The sequence below is a fragment of the Amblyomma americanum genome, chromosome 1, assembly GCF_052857255.1.
Source record: "Amblyomma americanum isolate KBUSLIRL-KWMA chromosome 1, ASM5285725v1, whole genome shotgun sequence".
NCBI classification, from domain to species: domain Eukaryota; kingdom Metazoa; phylum Arthropoda; class Arachnida; order Ixodida; family Ixodidae; genus Amblyomma; species Amblyomma americanum.
The window spans coordinates 363,969,260-363,993,164 of NC_135497.1; the positions used below are offsets into that span (position 1 = coordinate 363,969,260).

Consider the following 23,905-nt stretch of genomic DNA (forward strand, 5'->3'; position numbering starts at 1 on the left):
AGGTGCGTTCAGCTTTCAGTCTTACTCCTTCTGCTCGTCATTGTAAACGTCCGTCTCCCTCTTCTCGCAGGCTTCGAAGCTTCTGCGCTGTGCATTAGCTGCTCGCTTGGCCACTGCGCGCCGAAGAACCTTGGGGTCAGTGGAGGGCTGTGGTGGAAACAATAAGGCGGATGTTGCCCTGCATGAGGCTGCACGGTCCTTCGCGCCGTGCCATTCAGGGTTCCACGCCTTCGGACAGGAGCAGATCCACGCTGACGCATACTGGCGCTGAATAGGGGCTCCACTTCGCTATGGACACTCCCCGAAGAGGGCTCACTCCCGAGGGCTCACGCCACGACGTGTATTCTGTGATGGGTAGCAGGAGGCAGTACGGAAATTTACGAGCGCCACAGTGCCCTGTTTGTTAATGGACGTGAAGCGCAAAAATATAGATACACTCTGGCCTCCCGTAAGCAGCGCAAATAATAAATGTGAGAAATATTTCTTCCCATATTTTAAAGTCTCGCACTTTATCGAAGCTCATGGGAAGAATTTCGAAATTTCACATCATCTTTTTTAATACTACTAGGAAACTGTCATATGGTGTCTTGATTCGTTCACTTCACTGACCGCCAATTTGTTTTACAGACCCGTCCAAGATAAAAATCGTAGACGCCACCGAGCGATATAGCCTTCTTCTCCCATGACTGATACATATATTGAATGTAATCTGATAGCTCCACAGAACGCATTAAACTCGGTGGACATTCTGCATATTGTTTTCGCATGTCTCCGCTTTGTCCGGAGTTCTTGAACAATGCTGAGCACCTTAGTAATAAGGGAGTAATAACTCCCTAATTACAAATTTACTCCACCTTGGGGGAGTGCGCTAAACATATTACCAACGCTGTGCATTTTTGTTTTCCTTTGAAGCTTTCTATTATGCTTTCATTTTCCTCAATCCTCCCGTATATAATGCCCTGCTGGAGCCTTCATACATTGTAAAATTAAACAAAAATACATGGAAAGTGTTGGCGGGCTTATGTTATTAAATTTTCTAAATAGCCTTTTACAGGTAAAATTATAGTTCCTTGCCGCCTTTGATGCGACGGCGTCGGACGTCATAAAACGGGTGAAATATGCTAACACTATATTTAGCGAAAGTGTTGAATATATTTAATTATAGTAGTTAGGTACTTTGGCTGCATGAGGAAACTGTAGCGGCTGCACCATCGCTGCATCAAATATTGATTGTTAGATGTGGGGAAATGCATGCAGGGAATTGCTTTGACAAGTACGGCGCGAAAAATCTCTGTGGTCCAAACGTTTGACGCACCAGTAGGCTTCTGAAGAATCAAAAGCTGGGCGTGCTGGACCCGTCGTCTCTGTCGCTGTCACAGTATCCATGGCTAAACCATAGGCGCCTTTGCGATCTATGGACGCTTTTTTAATTCGTCCGCAGACACTAAATTTGTAGCGCTGCAGCGCCGACAACGATTACATTTCTTCATCTCTAAAAATTGGTATTAGGCGCAGCGATGGCCTACTACAATTATATCATTACAGCCAAATGTCTAACGTCTATAATCAAATATAAGTTAATTAACACAGTTAAGTACTTCTCCTATTTCTTAACATGCACCGATATATTATCATTTGTCCGCCTACATCAACATGATTGAGAACAAGCGAGTAAATAAACTGAAAAAATATATTCTTGAAACTTTGAAAAATTGTTTCCGCGAAAACCCTGTGTAATACATGCGCCCATTGCTTCCACCATCTAGGTGGTACAGGGTCTACCTCATTTCCTAGCCGAGGTTTAGATGTTGTTAGCGCCAAATAAAACTGTTACTCACGGTGCAAAAATCTCTTAGTATCAGCGGAAATATTTACTGAAAGGTTGATATGCCCTGCTTGAAGGTAGGCGGTGAAGCTGTTGCGACTGCGTGCAGGAATGTGCCAGTGGCTTTCTCTTTTTTTTTTCAATTCATGCAACCGGTTTTCATTTTTTTTTATAAATGAAGCTGGCGTTCGTTAAAATCGTGTTGCTTCCTGATTAAATTAGTTTCAAAACGGATGTTCTTCTGAGACATATGTTCAAGCTAATAGCATGTGCCCCTCTCGTGCTGTATGCGCAGCTGCAATTGGTAACCATTTTCCGCCTGTTCTTTTCTCGTAGTGTGTCCGTCTTGTTCGCTTTGTTTTTTGAACTAGTCATGCACCCACTCGGCCACTAGCCTGTTGTTCTTAGCATTTCGAAGCAAGGGCCAGGAGAAGTCTCACGTTCCATCCATTTTTATCACGATGAAAACACAAATATACCTCTTGCTAACGTTAAGCAACGTGAAATCAAGGCCCGTCACCTGGTAGTCACAACCCCCGTTTCTCTGCAGCGTGCCTGTTTTTTTTTGCAGTTCACTCAAACACCTTGTTCACGGATAAGTACATTGTCAACCTGAAAACTCATGCCTGAAACGTGCATGGCATCGATGTTGCGCAGCTGGTTTTTCGTCAGCGCTCGCTACAGGGCTGCTGTTCCGGTGCCGTAACGAATCAACTGACGGCGATGTTTTGTTCTACTCCTGCGTTCTTTTGGGTACTGGCCACCGGCCATAACACGCTGTCAGACGCCGACTGCTCCCTCTATCAGGCCATTCCTCGTGGGCTCATGACTAATTTCGGGGCGTGTAGTTTAGCCTTAACACGATTCTGTGCCACGAACTGCTGTGCAGGATAGTGTTCCTGTATATGCTCCCGCAGGGAGCAGAGTTGCGCGTCTGTTTTTCCTCGCCGCTCCGAACGCCACTCGTCGAGAGGCGGTCACATGATTTTCGTGACGTCAGGTGTTAATCTTTCTGCGGAGAAGCTCACTACACAGGCGCAGTGCCGAGCGACCCTTCGTCAGCTCGACGCCTCACGTGAGCCCACGCTGTCGGCTACATTTCACACATTTCCTGTGCACACCTTTAGCATCAGGTTTGGGGTTCTGCTGTGGTCGCGAGCCACACGGTTGTCAGCTATGACTGCGTGCAGTGCCCCAAAGTGCAGCAACCACACTGGAAATGGCAAAGTGTTTTACGAAGTGCCATTTGGAAGTTCGGCGGCTGAAGTGCGTCGACAATAGAAGTGGCTTTTGAGAAGGGGCCGCGTTGAGCGCGAAGAAATATAGCCTAATGACAGACATGAAAAGATGCTTTTTAATAAATATTAGGTAAGCTAATATAATGTCAAACACACAAAGTAATTTCAAGGTTTATTTAAAGGTTCGTCATTTCACTGCATTTAGCAACGGGGTACATTTTGTAAAATGTTCTTGGCGAGCAAATTGAGCTTGAAATGTTTTCGTTTGGTCAGACTCGCCTGTTCAACGCATTGGTGAAGCTTTAGTCTGCTTGCCTGTAACAAGCTGCACAGTCATATTATGCCATTTTATGTGGTTCTAGGGAGATGCGTTTTCATATTTTCCGTGCATAACTCGCACAGAACACGCGGCGGTGCTAATTGTGAAAAAAGTAATTCCCCGCAATACTCTTTTTTTTTCTTAAGGAGCGCACAGAATAAGACAGGACGGGACCGACGCTGTCCCATCCGAAACGGGATGCTTCTTCATCTGAAATTACTTGTTCCAAAAAAACACAGGCCGTTTCTAGTATTTTTTGTCAATTTGTAGACTCATGACCACAATTTGATGTTAACCTTTGGCGGTTTTTTTTTCATCTTGTATGCACACCCTCGGCAAATCGCAGATTTTTTTTGGCGTTACGTTTAAAAAATTGCGATCGAGTGCAATTTTTACGTAAATAAAAAACAAACAAGCCATGAACGCAGCCCCTGTGCGCACGAGCGGTGGCTTTCCCGCACAGAGTGGAACATGATGGCGGACCTTCGCGCAACTCTGCTCCCTGCGGGAGCATATACAGGAGCACTAGTGAGGGCTTCTCCTTATCGCACCTTGTGGGAGAAACCCATCCACGCGTGCGTGCAAGTTGTATTGCGCAGCCGTATTTGGCTCCTCACGCAATCCCTTGCATAGTTGCGGCGAGCCTGCTTATCAGACGTGTTGTGTACCAGACATGCACGGGCATGCGCAGTGTTAGGTTGCACCCAGTTTCTTTGATTGCGACAAACTAATACAAATAAATCCCTACGCACACTCAGGACACGCTACAGTGACTGACGTCGAGTATACTTGTGACTTGATCTAGTTGGCAAGGCCATAAAAAGCTGCATTCAACACGCTGTGTAAGAACACTGTGCGTCCTTACTGTGCAGTCTCAGTCTTTATTACGGCGACGATGGCAGCACCAAACTCTGGGATGACTGTACCGTCGAAGGCAGTAATGTTGAGCATCGAGTTATGAATGTCCTCGGCTAATCAGCCGCATTCCTTTAGATCAAGAAATCTACTTTTTGCGGGGCAAGCAGAGCTGCACCACAGGTTGTGGCCTAAACATTGTCTGTCCGGGGTCAGACTGGAGGTCCGCGCGCTGTTTTCTAAGAAAGCACGCGCCGTCTCCTCTTCTGTACCCTGTTTTACACCTTCCGTGCAGCATTGCTAAAACTTGCACGCTTATCGGACCCCATCCGGACCCAAAAAGTCCTCCTCCATCATTGAAAACTATAATCAGTGGGTTCAGCAACTCCACACCCGATGCAACCCCCCGACTTTCGATGGCTAACCTGTAGTCTTTTTCGCTCCAACTCTTACTCAAGCACCACGAACTATGTGTGACTCGCTGTGCTGGCATATGCTTTTGTGGGGGCGCCACGTCGCAGTTTGCACACAGTTGAAGGCTAAGTGTGGCACGCAATCTAGTGCGGCCCATCGCCCTCCTCCTAAGCAATTTCCCAGCCTTCCTTCCTTCGATCTGTAGTCGGTCCTGTGGAATAGCACCGCTTTTCCTTCTCTATTCCTCCCCGCGCGTCCATGTGTGCGGTAAGTGTTCGGTTAGAATCCCGGTACCTTCTGGATTCGGACCATATTTCAACTGTGTGCAAGCGTCTCCTGGCCAAACGCACAGCTTCAAAAAAAAAATGCCCTTGAAGAAGTTTGTCTAGTCATTTCTTTTCTAGCGTGCGCTTCAAGACGTTACCTGAAAATTTATTTCCGATTGTATTTTTTTTCTAATTCGGGACCAATAGTCTGGAGGTTCAGAGCCTACAAAACTCGTCGCCTTCTTGTCCGGCTAAGAGCGTGAGCCTTGCCTCTAGCCTGGCCTAGAGAGAGTGTACTCTCCCGCGGCACTGCCCGCTCATCGGCATCTTCGACGTGGCACCACTGCGGTGATTCTGACCTTACCAGAACCGCCGCCTATTTTTCCGTCCGAGTAACAACGCAAAAGAGTAACAGATGACACAGAAAAAAACGGGTAAAGTACGTCGTGCATTCGCCCTTGATACGAACGCTGTAACCATTCTCTGTCATTTTTTTTAGCGCCAGCGCACACTTGCCAACTTTTTCAATGCACCAAAACCACCTGCCAGGGCAAACTATTATACAGCCGAATGCAAATCACCTTCACTTGACATTATCTAGACAGGTGCGCTCAATGTCTGCATATGACTCTTTTTTCAGCCCGCCCTGCTTTGGCTGCTGTAAAATCGGAGAAGGCTACACGCATTGGCAGATAAAGGGGCAGCGATGGCCGTAGGGCGCATGATGTAGTGCATGGTGCCGGCAAGTGTAGCAATTTCAAACTGCACTTTTAAAAACATTCAGGTCTGACGGCAGCATAAAGGTAGTTCTTATTTAAATTAGATATCAAATCCGGTCCATAACGAGACAGCGGAATACAATCATGAGATCATACCTATTTTGAACTGTGAACACCACTTTTCTTTGCCCGGTCCCCTCATTAACCCAGGTGGCGCAGTTCTTGGAAATGTAACTTACGCTGTTTCTGATCATGTCTACCCCAGAGATCCAGCGAAAGGTGCTAGACTGTCAGTTCTATGATGTAAAATGGAATTTTTTGTCCTCGTCAGGATGCTGTGTTATCTGCGATAAATGTATGCAGGATGAACTGCGGGAGAAACCTGTGGGACCAGAGGCAAGATTCGTAGCTTTCTATCCGCAGAGCGGTGAAAGTTTGCCTGCAGAAACAAAAAAGATAGATGATCTACTCCGCTGCCATAGAAACCGGATGCTTTCGCGTGGAACTTGTTTCTTGCCGTTTGGCCAGTCGGCCACCGTTCAGCGCACTCGTGCCATGCAGGAGCGGTAAACGTTTCTTGTCCTTTTCCTTTTCTTACAATTATTTCAACGCGGGAACTACATTGGGCACGCAATAACGGATACGAGTGGCGGCGGCGAACGACTGAGCCAACGATAGAGTGAACAAACGAAAGAACACCAGGAGAGAGTTACTGCTTTGTCATCAAGCCGCTGGTTCTCACCCGTGTTAAGGATTCAAATAACTCGTGAAATGGACAGCTTAGCTTAGTGAAATAAACAGCTTGTTCTGCGTAGTGCAAGTAGCGAACTTGATCTCCCAATGGTGTGGGCCCCTGTGTCGCCCCCTATATTCCTTACACCTTCTAACAAAATGGTGAAAAAAAAATGCAGAGCGATAAATTCGGCATGAAGGCAGGCTATTTGGTTTTTACAGTGCCTCTAAAACCTCTCCTGTTTCACTGCACGCTTCATGAGGTGGACGCATCAATTGTGTTTCGCGTGTAATAGCAGTACGCCGAAGTCGCCCGACTCGTACTACTGCTTTCGCAAGCGCCACGAAGAAGAAGAGGCAGAGTACCAAAGAGAATATCTCGTGCGCACGCGTTCAGCCTCCAACCTGCACTGTTGATGGGTTAACAACAACAACAACATTCGACGGTTCGGACGTAGACGCCACATCCAGCGTTCCCCCTTAAGTGAGCTGTATCCACACACTGTGCTTCTGCCACTCCGCCTGGCCCTCATCTCGCATCCTCGACTGCAACGCAGGGGCTACTGAATGCAGCGTGCTGGCGTGGTGCCGTACAGAACGGATTCGCCTACCACCTCGGGAACCGCGGCCACAGTGCGGACTCTGCCATGTGGTCAACTGGGCGGCCACCGGTCTCCGAGCTCCTCCTGGGCCTCACCGTCTCGCTCCGACGGGGAGACAGCGAAGGCAGACAACGAGGAGGGGGTGATGGCCGCTGCCACCTCACTCGACATCAGTGGCCACCGAGGCTGCAGGCATCGAAGATTGGCCATCACTGCGGAGCCGTCAGTCGTCCGGCCAGCGAGCACCCATGTCCTTAACATGGACGGCTTTTCGGGTGAGTTTTTTGGAGACACCAGAATCGAGGAATGTTTTTGTTTCATTTTGGGGAACATTCGTTCAAGACTGCACATTGGCATAAATTCACAATACAGCCACATAAGAGCTCCAGTGACCGTACTTCAAAAGCATTTTATGTTTCAGATTTTTAGGTTGTTTTATTGACACACAAAAAAATTCTGCACATCCTTTTAAATATTCTTTGTAATGCGTGGCTACAGGCGTTACTTTTGTCAGCGTTCACCTTTCCTCTGAATACAGCCTTAGGTCACGATATATGCCTCTGTCGAACGCATTATTCAGTCAGTAACGTTAGCGCCAGCCGCTGTCAGGGGGACGGGGGCTTTTATCGCGAATCCGCCGTTAAGAAATAAGCAGACCAGCCTTAAATAGCAGTTACTACAGCCCGTATACATTCGCAGAAAGAAACGTGCCTGCACTGAATCTCAAGTGGCCGCTTCGACGTTCCTCACAAGCGGTGATGTCAGGGTTCTCCGACGAACAATCCATCGACGATACCATGCGTGCTCACGACTAAGAGGTGCCATGAGACGCTTTGATATCACAGAGCAAAATGGCTGGAGTCGAAGTGATAGAGACTGCTGTACTGTGCAATGTCACTGCATGTTAAAGAACCCCAGGTGGTCGAAATTAATCGGAGTCCTCCCCTGAGCCGCTGTGGGACGTTCAACGCAAAACCAAAACTAAAATAATAATAATTAATAATAATTGGTTTTTGGGGAAAGGAAATGACGCAGTATCTGTCTCTTATAACGTTGGACACCTGAACCGCTCACTGTAAGGGAAGGGATAAAGGAGGGAGTGAAAGAAGAAACGAGAGAGGTGCCGTAGTGGAGGGCTCCGGAAGAGTTTCGACCACCTGGGGATCTTTAATGTGCACTGACATCGCACAGCACACGGGCGCCTTAGCGTTTTCCTTCATAAAAACGCAGCCGCCGCGGTCGGGTTCAAACTCGGGAACTCCGGATCAGTAGCCGAGCGCCTTAGCCACTGAGCCACCGCGGCTGGAAAACCACAACTAAACAAAATCACTGATGTTCCCTCGGGCAGGAGGAGCCACCAGTTCACATGATTCACTGAAGTTTCCGTTTTTAAATTTTAAGGAGAGGATCGGAACGCTGAGGTCAACGAACTTTAACTTGTTCAACAGTGTGGATGGAAATCTATTTATTAGTGCACTTGACATTAGACTTTGGGGCCTTCACTTAAGTCGGCGCGAGGCAGGTGAAGTGACGTTCTCAGACCCGCTGCAGAAACACCCTGCTCGACTTTCTTGCAGTAGATGTACTGGATGTGGATACCTCGGACACTTCTAATTAGAAGTGTTTCTGCACGCAGCCTAATGCGGCATAGGTTGGCACCGACCTGCTATCCTATGAGAGACGTACCACTGGTAGCTCACGTCACGTACAACTGGGAAAAATTTTCCGAGGTGTAATTAACGTGTAAAGAGATAGAAAGAATAGCCAAAACCTGTGCATTCCACCAATGAACGGAACGAGGAAGCGGACCAAATAACACAGACAAGCACCAATCAAACAGTTTTAATAACAGCTTTGCTCAGATTCGAAAGCAAGAAGACGAAAGGGTTCACATGATCCAAAAGTACTTCTTAGAAATTGAAGGTAACCTTGAGATCGGGAGCAAATAGGTTCTTGAGTAGATTATGGGCCGGTGAAAAAGATGATGTTAACTGTTATATCAGAGGCAGAAATTTATTACCACACAAGCGAAGAACAAAAAAATGTTTGGCGAAGAATTTATTATTTACCATATTAGGGAGCCTGTCTCTGGCAATGATCTGGGATGTTTGGTTATTTAACTCCATTTCACTATTGGCTGCAGTGCTTATTATCACTTAGTATTATATATTAAGGCAATCATGGGGCAGTTATGAAGGCAGTGCGTAACCACGATGTGGACAGAATGTAGAAGAGGCATGCGTAAAGGTTCTGGTAGCGCAGAGTGACCATAGCCTTTCACAGGGAAAGTGATCAAATACCGATAAATAAGGGTGTATCGTAAGTAGACATGATCTTTCCTGTACTATCCACCGCACAGCAGGTATTCAGAGAGCTGGAATGGGAAGAGTTAAAGGCATAAAATCTAAAGTAGAGTCCCTCAGCTGCCTCCGGTTAGCTGTTGAGATTACTTGTTAAGTAACCCCGCGGCCGAATTGAAGATGGTGGTCGAGGACCTAAAAGTGCAAAGAAGAGTGGTGGGTTTAAAATTATTAAAAAAGAAATCTAAAGTAAATATGTTGAGTATTTCCTGCAGGTACCAGCATTTTACGCCAGGCAGTGAAGCATTAGATGTAAGGGAATACATCTTAGGGTAACTATTGAGCGCAGATGCGGACCACGGGAGTGAAATAACTAGATGAATAAATACAGGGTTCAGTGGAATTAGTTGGCACTCTAAAGTGATGAATACCTGTTTACCAGTATATTTCAGGAAAGTATATAACACCTGCATCTTACGTCTATTAACCTCTGGGCATAGCAGGGCCATCAAGAGTCAGGTGGGCGGATGAGTTAAGAAGTCTGCGGGGATAAGCTATCCGCAACTGCCACAGTGCAGTGTTAATTGGAGGACAACAGAATAAGCTTTTGTCCTGCAGTGGGTGCAGTTAGGCTTATGGCTATGAGTATTGTTTATAAGTAGGATCGATTCAAGAATGCTAGCCTATCCTGCTTGGTGTTCATGTCGGGGACAGAATTTCAGAGCGATAGCTCTACTTGATGCAAAAGTCACTCTCCGCGACGGGGCTACCTTTGACCTTCACTGACGTTGATAAGCCGCTTAGCAACAACCTTAAGTTAAACGTCAGATGTCTAAGCCTTTTTGACCATGTTCAACATGTTGCTAACCTCCATATTTGACCCCGGTCGTTTCCAAAATTTGGCCCTGGCCGCCGCCGAAATTTAGACCAATGTCGATGTCCAACCATATGTGAGTGTGGCCGACACAATGCCGACCTCCAAACTAGGGCCGTGGCATTCCCAATGTGTGACCTTGGCGATATGCGAATTGCTTCGCATTATAATAGGCTTAACCAAGGCAAAACCTCTGATGTATTTTTTCTACCAAACGTACATCATGATGCCTGATGTCCATCGTAGCGGCTTGAGCTATAATCCTTGACCTTAGGACTTCTTAAAAGAGCCTCCTCGAGGTGGCGCAAAAGTCGAGTCACGAGGCGTGACGTGAACGTATGGCACGTGGATAAATGCCGCGTAGCGGCGCTTGCTTCATAAGCCATAGAAGAAAAATCAGGACCGTCTATTTAGCCATACTAGACCTAACGCTTGACCTTTGGGTATAACCATGTTAAAGCTCTCCTAAATTTTCCTGGCATGTTATGTACTACAACATGCAGTCATGTATTTACCAGCCTCCGCAGGATTAAATCGTATGCGTAACCCCACCTTCTTGCACCCGCAGAAACATTGTGCAATTCTCTGGTTATTTTTATTCACCTAGTTTTCTGGTTCTTATATAGGGGCCCCTGAACTAAGAATTCTCCAGCATAAAGTAGTTTGCAATTTCACACCTTTTTTTAATGCTTTACTATTAGAAGTCCCTCCGTCAAGAAGGTACGGTAAGGTAAGCAAACTTTATTGGATCTTTTAAGGAATTCGCGGCTGCAGGACCCGCGTCGTCCTCGTCTCAGGCGGTCCCGGGTCCTGTCCTCGCAAGGTCGGGCCCCTATTCCAGGGCTCCGCTGAGCCGCGCTGCCTCACAAGCGTGCTGCACCAGGGTCCTTTGGACTGTGAGCTCGCTGCTGACGATCCGGCTATCCCATTGCTCCGCACTCGGGTGTTCGTGTTGGTGGAATGTTCTGTTTCGCTCACACTCCCACGTGATGTGGTAGAGTGTCGGCGCCACCCCGCACCAAGGGCATGTGGCTCTGTACTGTGTTGGAAACATCTTGTTCAGTAGGTGTAGATGGGAAAAACACCCGTCTGCAGCCTGCGCCACCCGGTCGCCTCCTCCTTTGTCAGCGCCCTGTGTGGCGGTGGGTATCTATATCTCATGCCCCTGTATAGGCCCAGGTGCTCCGCGTACACCCTGTCGCGGGCCTGGGTGTAGAAATCGTCCGGTTGCCCCGCTCGGAAACTCAACTCACGAGCGAGGCCGTCCGCCTTCTCATTCCCCTTAATGCCTGCGTGCCCGGGTATCCATATCTGGTTGTGTATGTGTTTTCTATCCAAGCATTTTACTTTTCTGAGTATGTTTAGGGCCACGCTACCTATTCTCCCTCTAATGTAGTTTCTGCATGCCCCCTTCGAGTCAGTAAGTATATTTAGGGATTTGTTTTCCCTGGACCCATTAGCTACCGCCAAGGCTATGGCGATCTCCTCAGCCTCTGTTGCGTCCGCAACCCCGGCTGCTGCGCATGTAACCAGGTCTCCCTTGTGATTGACCACCACCGCTGCGGCCGTGCGTTTCCTCCCGGCTAGGTACAGTGACGCATCCGTATAGACTGTGCTTTCCAGTTGGGCCAGTCCCCGTTCCACATACTCGGCTCTCGCTTTCCGTCTGCCCTCGTGCAGGTTCGGATCCAGGGTTCGGATCCATATTCCTAGGCAGGGGGCTACCCTAAGTATTACCCTGATTCCGTCTGGGACGTCCTGGTACCTGTCCATGTGACCTTGTGTATCCACCCTTATCCTTTTCAGTAGCGCCCGGCCTGTTGGCGTGCCTCGGAGTCTCAGAGTTTGCGCTCTGAGCAGGGCTTCTCCCAGTTCGTAAAAGGTGTTGCTGATTCCTAGTTGGAGCAATTTTTCGTTTGATGTATTCCTGGGTAGGTGGAGAGCGATCTTGTATACCTTTCTCAGGATTACATCTATGTGCTCCCTGTCTGTGTTCGTTGCCACTTGGTAGGGCAAGGAGTATGTGACACGGCTGAATATCAGGCTGTTAACGAGTCTGAGTGTGTCCTCTTCTTTCATGCCGTATCTCCTCTGTGAGACCCTGCTGGTCATTCGTCCTACCTGCTCTGCTTCTTTACTTATTAGGCTAATGGTGTGGCTGCACTTCCCACTCCTTTGCAGCCCCATACCCAGCACCCTTATCATGCCCTTTTCTGAGATTTTCTGCCCCTCTAGACGGACTTCTAGGTCTGCCTTGGTGGGGTGCCTTCCTACCCACAGAAGCTCTGACTTCTCGGTCGAGCATTTGAGACCTCTTTTCCTGGTTTAGTTCTCCACACAGGAGGCCGCTTCTTGTAGCCTGTCCTGTTTCTCCCCGAGCGAGCCTTGGGTAACCCATACCGCGACGTCGTCCGCGTACATCGCGTGTTGAATTCCAGGTATTCTTTCCAGTTGCCTTGCTAGCCCGATCATCGCCACGTGTAATAGGATTGGTGAGATAACTGATCCTTGGGGTGTGCCTTTGCATGATGTGGAGAAAGGATCGCTTCTTAGCTCTCCCAGACCGACCGTTGCAGTTCTGTCGCTTAAGAAGGCCTTGATGTAGTTATGAACTTTTCTTCCGCAATTGGTATTGTTGATGCCTTCCATAATGGCCGTGTGGCTGACGTTGTCAAAGGCTCCTTTGATGTCTAGGGCTATGGCCGCGTATTCTCCAGCCCTAGGCATTGTGGTAAGGACCTCCTCTCTGAGTTGTTGCAGTATGTCCTGAGTCGATAGATTAGCTCTGAAGCCGAACATGCTGTTTGGGTATAGCCTTTCTCTCTCTAGGTGTGTTTGGATTTTTTTGGTGATTATCCTTTCGTAAAGCTTGCCTAGACGCGATGTTAGGAAGATCGGCCTTAGGTTCTCGATCGACAGCTTTTTCCCTGGTTTCGGTATCATGACGACCACTGCGTGCTTCCACTCTGCTGGTACTACGCCCTCCTGCCAAAGCTTGTTGAGGTACTCGACTAGTTGGGCTATGGCTTTGTCACTGAGGTTTCTGATTAGCGGGTTGCTGATCTTATCTGCCCCCGCTGCCGTGTTCTTGGTGGCGGACCTCATCGCCTCAATCACTTCTTCCCTGGTGATGGGCCTATCCATGTTCGCATTCTCTTCGCCTCTGTATTCCTCCTTGTAGCTTTCTACCTGTTCCTTCCCAAAGCATTTGTTCCGGACCTCTTCTAGTAGCTGTTCTTCAGTGCTGCTGTACTGATGCACTAGCCTTTGTATTGATTTGTTCTTTTCCGCTTTGCTTTGGGTTGGATCCATGAGAGCCCTGAGTATCTGCCACGTCCTGGCTGTACCGAGCGTGCCGTTCAGCGAGTTGCTAAACTGTTGCCAGCCCTGTCTTGCCAGTTGTGCTGCGTACTGTTCTTCCCGGTCAGTTACCTCAAAGATCTTTCTCTTGAGCTTCCTATTTAGCTTCTGCCTTTTCCAGCGCTTGGTGAGCCCGCGTCTTGCCTCCCACAGCCCGAGGAGTCTTTTATCCACTTCCGGTGCCTTCTCCGTCCTATCCACTTCCTTCGTGTGTGTCTCTTGTATGCGCCTGAGTTTTTGGCTCCACTCCTCGGCGGATCTGATGTCGCCCTCTAGCTGTGCGCAGTGCGCCCTAAAGGTATCCCAGTCCGTGATTCGTGCCGTGCTGATTTTCTTTTTGACGCCCTTGGCTACCATGCTTGTCCTGATTATGAAGTGGTCGCTTCCTAGATTTTCGTGTAGACAAAAGAGTCCGGCACCCTGCGCCGTAGTGTTGTGCAAACGATCTGCCACCTGCCCACCACGTGCCACGGCTGGCAGGTTGCACCCCCTCTCCAAATATAGGGGAGAGGATGGAGGGGCCAGAAGGTGGCTGCGACGGGACGAACCCAGAGGGTGACTGCCGTGTACGGGGAAGATTCTTACACGGGCGGTGGAATGCACAACCGGAGGGTGGTTGCCGCCAAAAGAACCCAGGCGTGTGGCTATCTTGAAAGGTTGAAAGCATCTGTGGCCATGTCAATTATCGCTAGACGAATAATGCGCTACGCCAGCAATCTAGCTCCCATGGAAATGGAGAACACCTAATTCCGATGCATTGTCATCGCATAAAGTTAATTAAGCTTCCTTGTAATTTTATTTGATGTAAATGTAACTGATGTTACTCCTTTGGGCCGATGGTGTTGCTCTGCAGACATTGTTTCTTTTCGCAAGCGCTGCAGTATATGTCATCTCCGTACGTGTCTTGTGCAGCCAACGGCTCAGGCTGGGCTGCCCCGCGTACGTGGAGCGAGACGTCGTCCTTCTGTTCCACGAATATCCACCTGCACAGAGATGATAGCCCGGAAAGCAACTCCTGCAGGACCGATCGCAAGCGACGTCACCACCGCCACAGCCAAGGCGCCGAATTTGCACTGGCGAGGTGGACGGGATGGACTCGGCAGGCTCATCCTCGAATGAGGATATCGGCTGGCCTTCCCCGCTGACCTGCGTGAGTGGCATTTAATAACCGTCTCCATATTCTTTATCACACATAATTGGATCTTACAGTCGCAGGAATTACGGAAGGGTCGCTGTAGACAACTACTTGACGCTCGCACAGGGTCGCGAAGTCAAGGGAGTGTGCTTTGTGCGCCGGCGGCATAGAGGTGCGAGGGGCCTCGCTGGCAAATCGGTAAAAAAAAGCCATGGCATGTTTGCTATACTGCTTCCAAGGTTCGGCGGCCTGCTCTGTAGGCAAGAAGCGGAATATGTAATTTATGTATTCCATTTCTTATTTCTTTCCACGTAGTATGCGACGGCAAATAAGCTGGGCTTCATTAAAGGGATAGTGGATTTGACGCTGTATGTCTTGGGCCGGCTTGAATGAAAAGATGGTGAACACAAAATGGAGTGTTTATAATTTAATTTATATTTCAGTGGCGTAAAATTGAAACTATAATCGAGGCGGGTTTTGAGATGCTGCTTCTTTCGAAGTTTGGAGATGACAAGAAGAGCTGTGTATCTTAAATTTGTGAGTTTATTTGGAGTGCGGTTTACTTGCCTCCTTTTTGTTTTATCTTCATGAATTTTGGAGTTCGCCATGGATGACCTGTTGAGCCAATACACGCCGCGTTTGGTCACCGCCCATCAGGTTAGTTTAGCTCAAACGTTGTTTGTTCTCAAAACCATCAGTGCATATCAGGACTTTTATTATGGAATTCGTAAAAAAGTCTCGAATAAAAAAATATGGTTTCAGCAAAAGCAATTTTGATGAATGCACACCCTTTTTTCTACGCAGTGTGACGGGGAGAAGATTCTAACCACTCTCGATCTTCGCTACGGCACCCGGATGAGCGTGTTGGGTGAAGGTGGTACTTTGGGTTCTGTGTTTCCAGAACTTTTTATAGCCAATGAAAAAATGTGAGTTTAAAATATTGACCGACCAGATTAAATTGAAATTCTGAAGCAAATGGGTCTTTCGTCACTTTTTTGCAAAGCCTTAGCAGTATTTTTCGTACAAGAAACAACTACCGTGTAATTTAAGCGCTTTCAGGCATTTTAGCCTAATATTCTCTTAGCAATTATTTTACACTAAATTTAATTATTTCAGAGCGCTACTGAATATTTCTAGTCCGGAAAATCAGTTTCTGTTGAGGGGTCTCACTGCTGCGCGAAAAATAGAGCTCTAACGTTCGCTCCACAGGAATTCCTGTTTACGTCCTTTAAAGGGTTCAATGATGAGTCACCTATTCGAATTACTGACGCTCTAAGATTTGCGCAGAATTGTCAGGTTCTGCGAAATTGCTGTCCTGCTACTAAGCCACTTATATCTAGGGGATGGATTTCTCGGTCCTAATTATACCAAAATTCGGCGGACTTTTTTCGGTGTTTATTTCAGAATGCAAGTATCGGTTCTTTAGTTGAACTTATACTCGACGTAAGAATTACTGACTTCTTTCGGGGATTTTATTTGGCAACTCTGTGTGAAAAAATGTCCCTTGGAGTCTATCTCAGCACATTTAGTAGCATGAGCAGCTCGGTAGCCAGTAGTTGACATAATTTACCAGTGACTTTGCACTTGGAGGTGTGCTTGTGGAAGGAATTGCTTTAGTCATTAAAGATAAACCCAAATTTATTGAGACAGCCGCCAGTCAAGAACGCGAGTGGAATTTACTTCTCAGAACTTATTTGACAAGCTTTTTTAGTGTTGTGGTGGTGGGTTGAGAGAGAGGCCGGGCCATCACGTGGTCTGCGTGTTGATGGCAGCGATGGAACTGTGGCTCAATCGTCGCGGTAGACCGAACATGATACTTTCCATAACGACCATGCATGGCTTGGTGTCAGGGTCCTCCTTGCACCTGATAAACATACTTAACAGACTGGCTCCTCTAAGCGGAGTTTGACAGTGAACAAACAGTGCTTAGCTAGCAGGCGCCGAGAAGAGAAGGTGGCGGTTCCCGGTCTGCAGAGAAGTGCAAGCAATTTGAAAAATGGTTTAAATCCTACAACGGCGCGGCTTACCCAGCAGTGTCACCGTTTCATCACGCCACTGCTTTCCCTGCTTGGTTAACTTAAAACTATGAGTGTAACCCTTACTCAACTGCCAGCTCCCAATGCCTCGCCTGCAAAGAATACTAGCCTTTTTGGTTAAAACCAAAATTTAAAAACTATATTCGGCGCACTTTTATCGTTTTTTCGGTTTAAACCGAAAAGTACAACACGTACTTATATCAGCTAAGGGAGCGCAGGCTGTGATCAGTAAAACACAGACGAATAAGGAGAATGCATAAGGGCGTACGAGTGGATAAATGCAGCTGCACATTAAATTTACCGCCTGGCTTCAGATAGCGTTCTTTTCAGCAGGCCTTTCAAAAATACATGGCATGACGTTGTGCCTTCTGCCTGCACCTGAGATCTACAGCTAGCTTCAGTTCTACAGCTGCTGTGTGGAGGCATGCTACACAGAATTTAACCACCTATCGCGTAGAGTACCAGCGAAAATTTGCTGGCTTTCATTTTTTACCATGCACGGGAAGTTTGAGCATCTACATTAGACCTCAGTGGAAATTCGCTTGCCATCCCCGAAAAATGAAGCCCATTGCACTGATTTGCGAGGCACAGCTTCATATGCTGCACGCCCATCGTGCCGTCTGCGGAGAACCGCCCCAATTTTCGAGTTGCGCGAGATGTTTATTACTATTTTTTCTTTGACGCAATATTTTGCAGAATTTGTTCGCAAAAAAAAAAAAACTTATTTGGGACTTCCGCAGTGCGGGCAAGGCTTCAGCCCCTTCTATCTCTTCTACGGACGCCGTATGATGTGCTACTGCTGGGCTTCCATCGCACTTCAGAAAGGTTCTTAGAGCAGAATAATCCGGCGCCCAGGTAGATACCTTTTTTGGAGAAATTGCCAGTAAAAGTGAATTGAATACGCGTGAACTCGTCAATGAATAGTTTATATTGTCCAAAGTTTTATTGTTCACAACATTTCAGCTGTCTTGGGAGAATTTAAAAGCCATTAGTAGCATTTCACGAAGAGATAATCACCGTGTTTTATAGGAAGATGTACAGGGGGCGTCAAAAGTTCCGAGGCCAGATGGTCCGCTTTTGAGTCGTGTAGTGGGGCATACATGGGGTTTCACCTAAGACTGTACAAAGTTTTTAAAAAAGTAGGCTTTTAGAGTTAAAAGAGCGCTTTTTTCGCCATAGTGGTGCAGTATATCAGAATACAGGGAAGGCGTACAAACTAGTAGAGTCAACTAATATTAAGTAGTTAACCTTTTAACTATTACTGTTAGGCTCCTTAATGATTGAGAAACGTTTGGCCCGCCGTAAGTAATATACGTATCAGTTTTTAGAATTTCCAATACGCGGTTACCCTCGGCGCTGTGGTCCAATGGATTTTGGCTATTTCGACGAGTTACTTGCACTGGGGAGGTTGCTTTTCCTGCAGGCTTCTCGAAGCGCATGTATTTTTGCGCGATGTAGCCAAATTTTTTGGGCTGCAGCGCCGAGTGTAATCTTGTTTTCAAAATCATAAAAAAAACTGATATTAATATTGCTTGCGGTGGGCTACACGGCTCTCAATATTTGAAGAGCCTAACAGTAATAGTTGAAAAAATTAACTATTCAAGATAAGTTAGCCAGCCTGCTAGTTAGCACTTCATGCTGTATTCGGATGTACCGCACCTCTTACAACGCTATGCATAAAAAGCACTCTTCAAACTCAAAAAGCCTACTTTTAAAATTGTGCAAAGTTTCAGGTGAAACACCCTGTATACGACACCCTCAAAGATGGGAGAGCGAGAAATATCATCGCGTCTGAGAACCCTGGTAGCTTCATAGGCGTTTCAAGTGGTAAAATACACTGCTGAGAAGCTGTCAGTGTGGGCCAGATGTATTTGACGCCCCTGTACGTAGTTTGAATTATTGATGTCCAACCAGTGAAATAATATGTGAAAAAATGGCGTCGATAAGCTTTTTTCTGTTGAAAAATGATTTTCTCTAGAATTTCTGAGAATTAGCTTTTTCCTAATGCGTAATATAGCTTGCATGTCAGAATTTGAACTTTTGCGACAGCCCTCCAGAATTCACCTGCGTTGCGAGGTACGGGCTGTGGACTCACGTGGCGTAAAGATAAAAATGAGCATAAGCCCATACGCGCATAAGCGGGTAAAGGGATAGCGGCAAAAACCTGGACAGCGCGCACCTAACGAGCCTTAGTAATAAGTGCTTATTCGATATCCAAATACACTAAAACGCAACGATAAAAATAGAAAGAAGGGAAGAAAAAAGAGTTTGCCGGTTGTGAGCGCACGCAGCCTTCGCTGGCCTGCAGTATAAGCATACCAAGGCAATAGCTGGCACGTAAAGCTTGGATTACAAGGAATGAGACACTACTTCGTAACTGCAGCCAGGGTTAACCAGGGAAACATTCACATATAGCGCCTAGAATATGTTTGTGGTGCTTTTCCTAGTCTCTTGAGATTTAAATACAATACTCAAAGCCCGTATAACACACTTGACGTCGTCCGACAGAGTTCTTCGGTAAAATGTTTCGATCACTGTTCATTTCGTCAGTCTGGCCTGTTCTTAAAGAATTCGTTTAGGTCTAAAGAGCGCTTCATGGTCTCGACGGTCAAGTTTGTAAACGTGCTTTGGAGTATCGCCATTTCATCAAAGCAGATTTGGGCAGCAGCAGTGAACTCGGCCGGAGTCACTAGCGCTCGGAATTGAGAGCTCGCGATTCAAGTCTCTTTGGAGCAGCATTCGACCAGGTCCTCCTAACGCGATTCAGCCAATGGTGCTCTGATCGCGTTGTCGCGGCTCGCTGAGCCCTATCGGCTGCTTGTTTGCGAATCGATGTCAGTTCTAAGAGTTCATTTTGGGTCACCTCGAAAATGAAACGCGAGCATAGACGGCCAGCCTCCCAAAACATGACCGCGTTTTTGCACGTCTTTTGTAAAATAATGTTGCGACAGTCGGCGCCGAAGAACACTAACGTCTCGCAAAGTGATCACTAGCCTAACTGTGGTTTGAATTCGTCTACGCAGTTTGACCAGGTGCTGTGCAATTTACTGCCATAAAACCAATATTATTGAGCTCAGTATCAGCCACAAAACTGGAATTTATGCGACATTTTTATTGTAAGTGGACATTCGCTTATTGGCACTGCTGAAATATCACACCTTGATGTGTTCCACTACTCTCACAGCCTTTAAATAGTGAGCAAGGCAGGCTAGGCTTTATTTTTGTAATGTAGGAAAATAACTGTGGTCACCACATAACTGAGACAATAAAGATGTTCCACCTGTTCCCACTTCGCAGTGTTAATTTATCTCAACTAGTGAAATATGACGGGCAATGGTTTTCATAAAAGTCTGGTCTGAAGTAATTGCGAAGCGATTATCACTCCATAGGGTTTTTGTGCATGTAAGTTTCTCCACCCATGTACACTGCGTTTAACCTAACACTGTACGTAATTTTTAAAAATTGAATCGGCTTTTTAAGTTTAAGGAGCGCTGTTTTCGGAGTAGCATTGTCAGCTGTGTTGTAGAACAGAACACAGATAAGACGTGCTAACTAGAAGGCTGGTTAACTAATATTGTATAGTTCACTTTTCAACTATTACTGTTAGGCTCATTAATTAGTGAGAGGCGTGTAGGCCACCCCAAGTGATATCCATGTCAGTTTTTAGAATTTCGAATACGCGGTTACCCTCGGTGCTGTGGCCTAAGAAATTTTGGATACATCGAGCTCAAATACCTGGTCTTTCAAGATGCTTGAATGCAAAGCAACCTCTCCAGTGCATGTAACTCGTCGAAATAGCCAAAATTTGTTGGGCCACAGCGCCGAGGGTAACGGCGTTTTCGAAGTTCGAAAAACTGATATGGCTATTACATAGGCTGGGCTACACGCCTGTGGTGTGCTGCACAGTTGAAGCCAGGGTACAGCTAATGTTCTAGCAGCAACGAATTGAAAACCGAATACAGACAAGCTTCGGACACTCGCGAGCGTCATATGTGGAGCTCGGCTTTTAGGCATTCGGTTTAACATTCTGGATTACTATATTTAATTCTTAAAAGTACTTCATTGGCCTAATAAAGAGCGCAGTACCCATGGCTTTCGAGAAGCTAGAACAATCTTTTCCTTCTTCTTGTTTTCGAAAATACGGCGTGCGAGAACCCGACACAGCTAAACTCCTGAAACGGCAATATGTGCGTGGTTTAAAACGCAAGGCTCAGAGGAAAAACATGTCACAGCGAAGAGGGGGACACCGGTGGGAAAGGCCTTCTGGAAACTTTCGCTATATGGAAGGGGGAAGGCAAAAGAATAAAACAGGCTGCAAGCATATTTTATGCTGCTTCGACGGCTGAGGAAGAGCCAGAAACTAGACCGAAATTTCTCAGGGCTTTACACCCCCTCCCCTAATTTCAGGCCATTATGCACCATTCATGAGCGCATTGAGAAATCTTCGTCTACCTCGCTAATGACCCATGACTCGCTAAACGAACAGACACAAACATTCGGTCCAGTAAGTCTTCGGGACTGGGCAGAATTGTTCTTTTTTGCTCTTCTTACATTATGAATTTGAGCGAGAAGAGCGCAGTCACATGAGACCCATTTCTCAGTGACCTCTTCATAAGCCGCCACTGGACCAATCGAAGTAAGGGTACGTAAATCCGAGCACGGTGTAAGAATAGGGAGGTGTACCGGACCCGCTTGTCCTGTGCTCCGAACGTTGCGCGAAGAGTCTCGCAGTTTCGCTGCCTGCCGACAGATGGCGACGCAGAAAAGCGCGCCCTAGTGGTCCCTCCTGCCGTTTCCGTCTTAGTCGTCTGCTTGCAGTGAACGCGCCGTTGAACGTAAGTTTTTTCTCGGCACGGACTTCCAATTCGGCCTGTATTGTTGGTCTTTGACCTAAACATGACTGTATTTTGATTCTAGTGGTGTATAGTGCTGTCGCCGGGGCTTCGGTACTTCGACAATGGGACGAAAGAGCTTTGCTCCGCCATACACGACAGGCCACAAGTCGTGCAAAAAAAAGTTGTCGCTGTTTTGGGCACCAAGGACGAAGAACGTTGAAGGTGTGGACAAGTGCTATCCCTCGTAATGACCTTTTGCTGCAACCTTCAGGCTATCTATGTCAGAAACATTTCGAGCCTCATCTCGTGTCCAAAACGTGGGAAGCCATGTACAAGGGCCATGTACTGGTACGTGCACCGCGGCAACCATGTCTTGCGAAAGATGCTGTGCCAACAAGGTTCCCTGACTGTTCTGTGCCGGTCGAAAGTCAGGAAGGAACGGAAAATGCCTGCTGAGAGGCACGATATTCCGGTGCCAAAAAAAATAAAACGCCGTGCTAAAGGGAAGCTGAAACGATTTTCAAATCGCATGAAACGATGTGGTTGGGAAGAAGGGACTTTGAAAATCATGTGTGTAAATTTTTTCTCCATTCTGTTCGCAAAATGAGCCGCAATCGCTTGTTTAAAACCCGCCGCCGAAACGCCCACTTCGCTTCCGGAAGCGCCGAATGGGGGACGCAACTGGCGGAAGTGACGCCATTCACGAGTATTCTTCTGGCCGTCCTGCTTTGCTTGCCGCTTTTCGGCCCGCGCTTTGGTGAACGACGGATCTATAATTTGCAAAACACAGTTCTCAAGCCAGCCGAAGCAACGCGCTACGCAACAACACAGTCGGTGCTGGCCGGAGATACCCGTAGATGACGTCACGACGATCCCGGCCATTCGCAGCGTTCGCTCGGCGCCCTGAGACGCTGGTGCCCGTTTTATTACAAAAAACAGCTTTTTGCGTTTATTTCCGCCCTTTTTGAAAGCGATATTCTTTTTTAGAGGAGTGAAAACTGTAAAATTCCACATGGAACTCAATTTTTTCGAAAAGTGCTTCAGCTTCCCTTTTAGCTTCACGCCAATCGACGGTTCTCGGAGATGCGGCGAATCAAGACTCGTGCACTTTTCGAAAGCTGAGCGCATCAAAGTTAACCACTTGCCAGCACCGCCAATCCTGTCTGCTCCAGTCGTGTCGACAAGGATCGTAAATGTCAATGAGGACGTGACTATGACGGTAATTGTTATACTGGGAAGGCAAATGTCACTAGATGAATTTCACCTGCCAAGTGATACGACACGAAGCGCTGAAAATGTGGTCGCAATTTTCTCAAACAAGTGGATGACGCTGTTGTCTGTCGTAGTGGGCTAATCCAAAGGCTTATCCTCAAGTTCAGCCGGAAAGCTGATTTCTTGACATAATAGTGGCGCGGCACAAGCGATGCAAGTTTATTCTGCAGGCACAGGTCGAAGAACTTGTCTAAGATGCCTTAGTTTTTCTCACACCTTCACATTCCGCGAAAAGCTATTAGCGAAGAGAGGTCAGGCAGCCGGAACAAGTAGATTTCGTTTCAAGTCTCCAGAGAATGCTGAACAAATGGTGACACTGAAACGGGCGTACTATGCACTTGAACTACGCACGCGAACTACGTCAATTAGGATTCGTCAGTACTCCAAAGGAAAGAAAAAATAAATAAATGGGCAACAATACGCAAACACCGGGGAAACTGTCAAAGAAGTATATTCTTGATTGCTGCGTATGTGGAATGGCCGGGATTTTGGTTTCTGAAATTAAGCGCGAAAAACGAGGTCTAGCTAACTCCCGTGCTCTTCTGTCTTGTAGGTCGTACATGCGCTCTTTCGCTCATCAGTGACACCGATATTATGTGTCTTGCTTTCTTTGACAAGAAAGCTAGTCATATATGTGCCGAATGAGTGCAATATTTTGCAGTTTCATTAGCATGCGGACTGATTCGATCGAAGTCAGGTCTTCGCTCTTTTGGCCTGCGTGAGATATTTTCACACTATGGCAGGAATTTCAAGTGTCATTGATTTAATGTCTGTAGTACAGAAAATAGCAGCTATCCGATATTGCTCAGACCGCTCACCGCGTTCCGCACTACAGCTCAGAAAACCTGCACGCCGTGTTGGTCCCAGTCCTCTGAATGTTTTTCGGTTTGACGGTTTGATGAATTACGGATGACTGATCAATACAGGCATCCACTTTTTATCGGCCTGATGGCAAGCGAATGGTTGCAATTCCCTATGTTTCGCACACGCTAAATAACCTGAAGGCCACGAGAACGACTATAAGCACTGAGAATTATTGAAAAATATGCGTCTTATTTTCTTGTTACTTACTCATTTTGGCTAAGCTTTGTATTCCCTCTCAATGTATATTGCAACAATATTC

General features: G+C 47.0%; 1 protein-coding gene across 2 annotated transcripts; it reads left to right on the forward strand.

The window, feature by feature from the left end:
* Positions 1 to 6,752: 6,752 nt before the first annotated feature.
* On the forward strand, positions 6,753 to 15,582 carry LOC144100957 (uncharacterized). Of its 2 annotated transcripts, XM_077633908.1 has the most exons (4): positions 6,753 to 6,852; positions 6,926 to 7,245; positions 14,417 to 14,654; positions 15,444 to 15,582. In XM_077633908.1, exons 2-3 carry the CDS (start codon positions 6,936 to 6,938, stop codon positions 14,647 to 14,649), a joined length of 543 nt encoding a protein of 180 aa, XP_077490034.1. In that variant the 5' UTR covers positions 6,753 to 6,852; positions 6,926 to 6,935; the 3' UTR covers positions 14,650 to 14,654; positions 15,444 to 15,582. The 2 variants fall into 2 exon arrangements, with proteins under 2 accessions (XP_077490034.1, XP_077490026.1); XM_077633900.1 differs by having other exon boundaries at positions 6,753 to 7,245.
* The last annotated feature ends 8,323 nt before the right edge of the window (positions 15,583 to 23,905 follow it).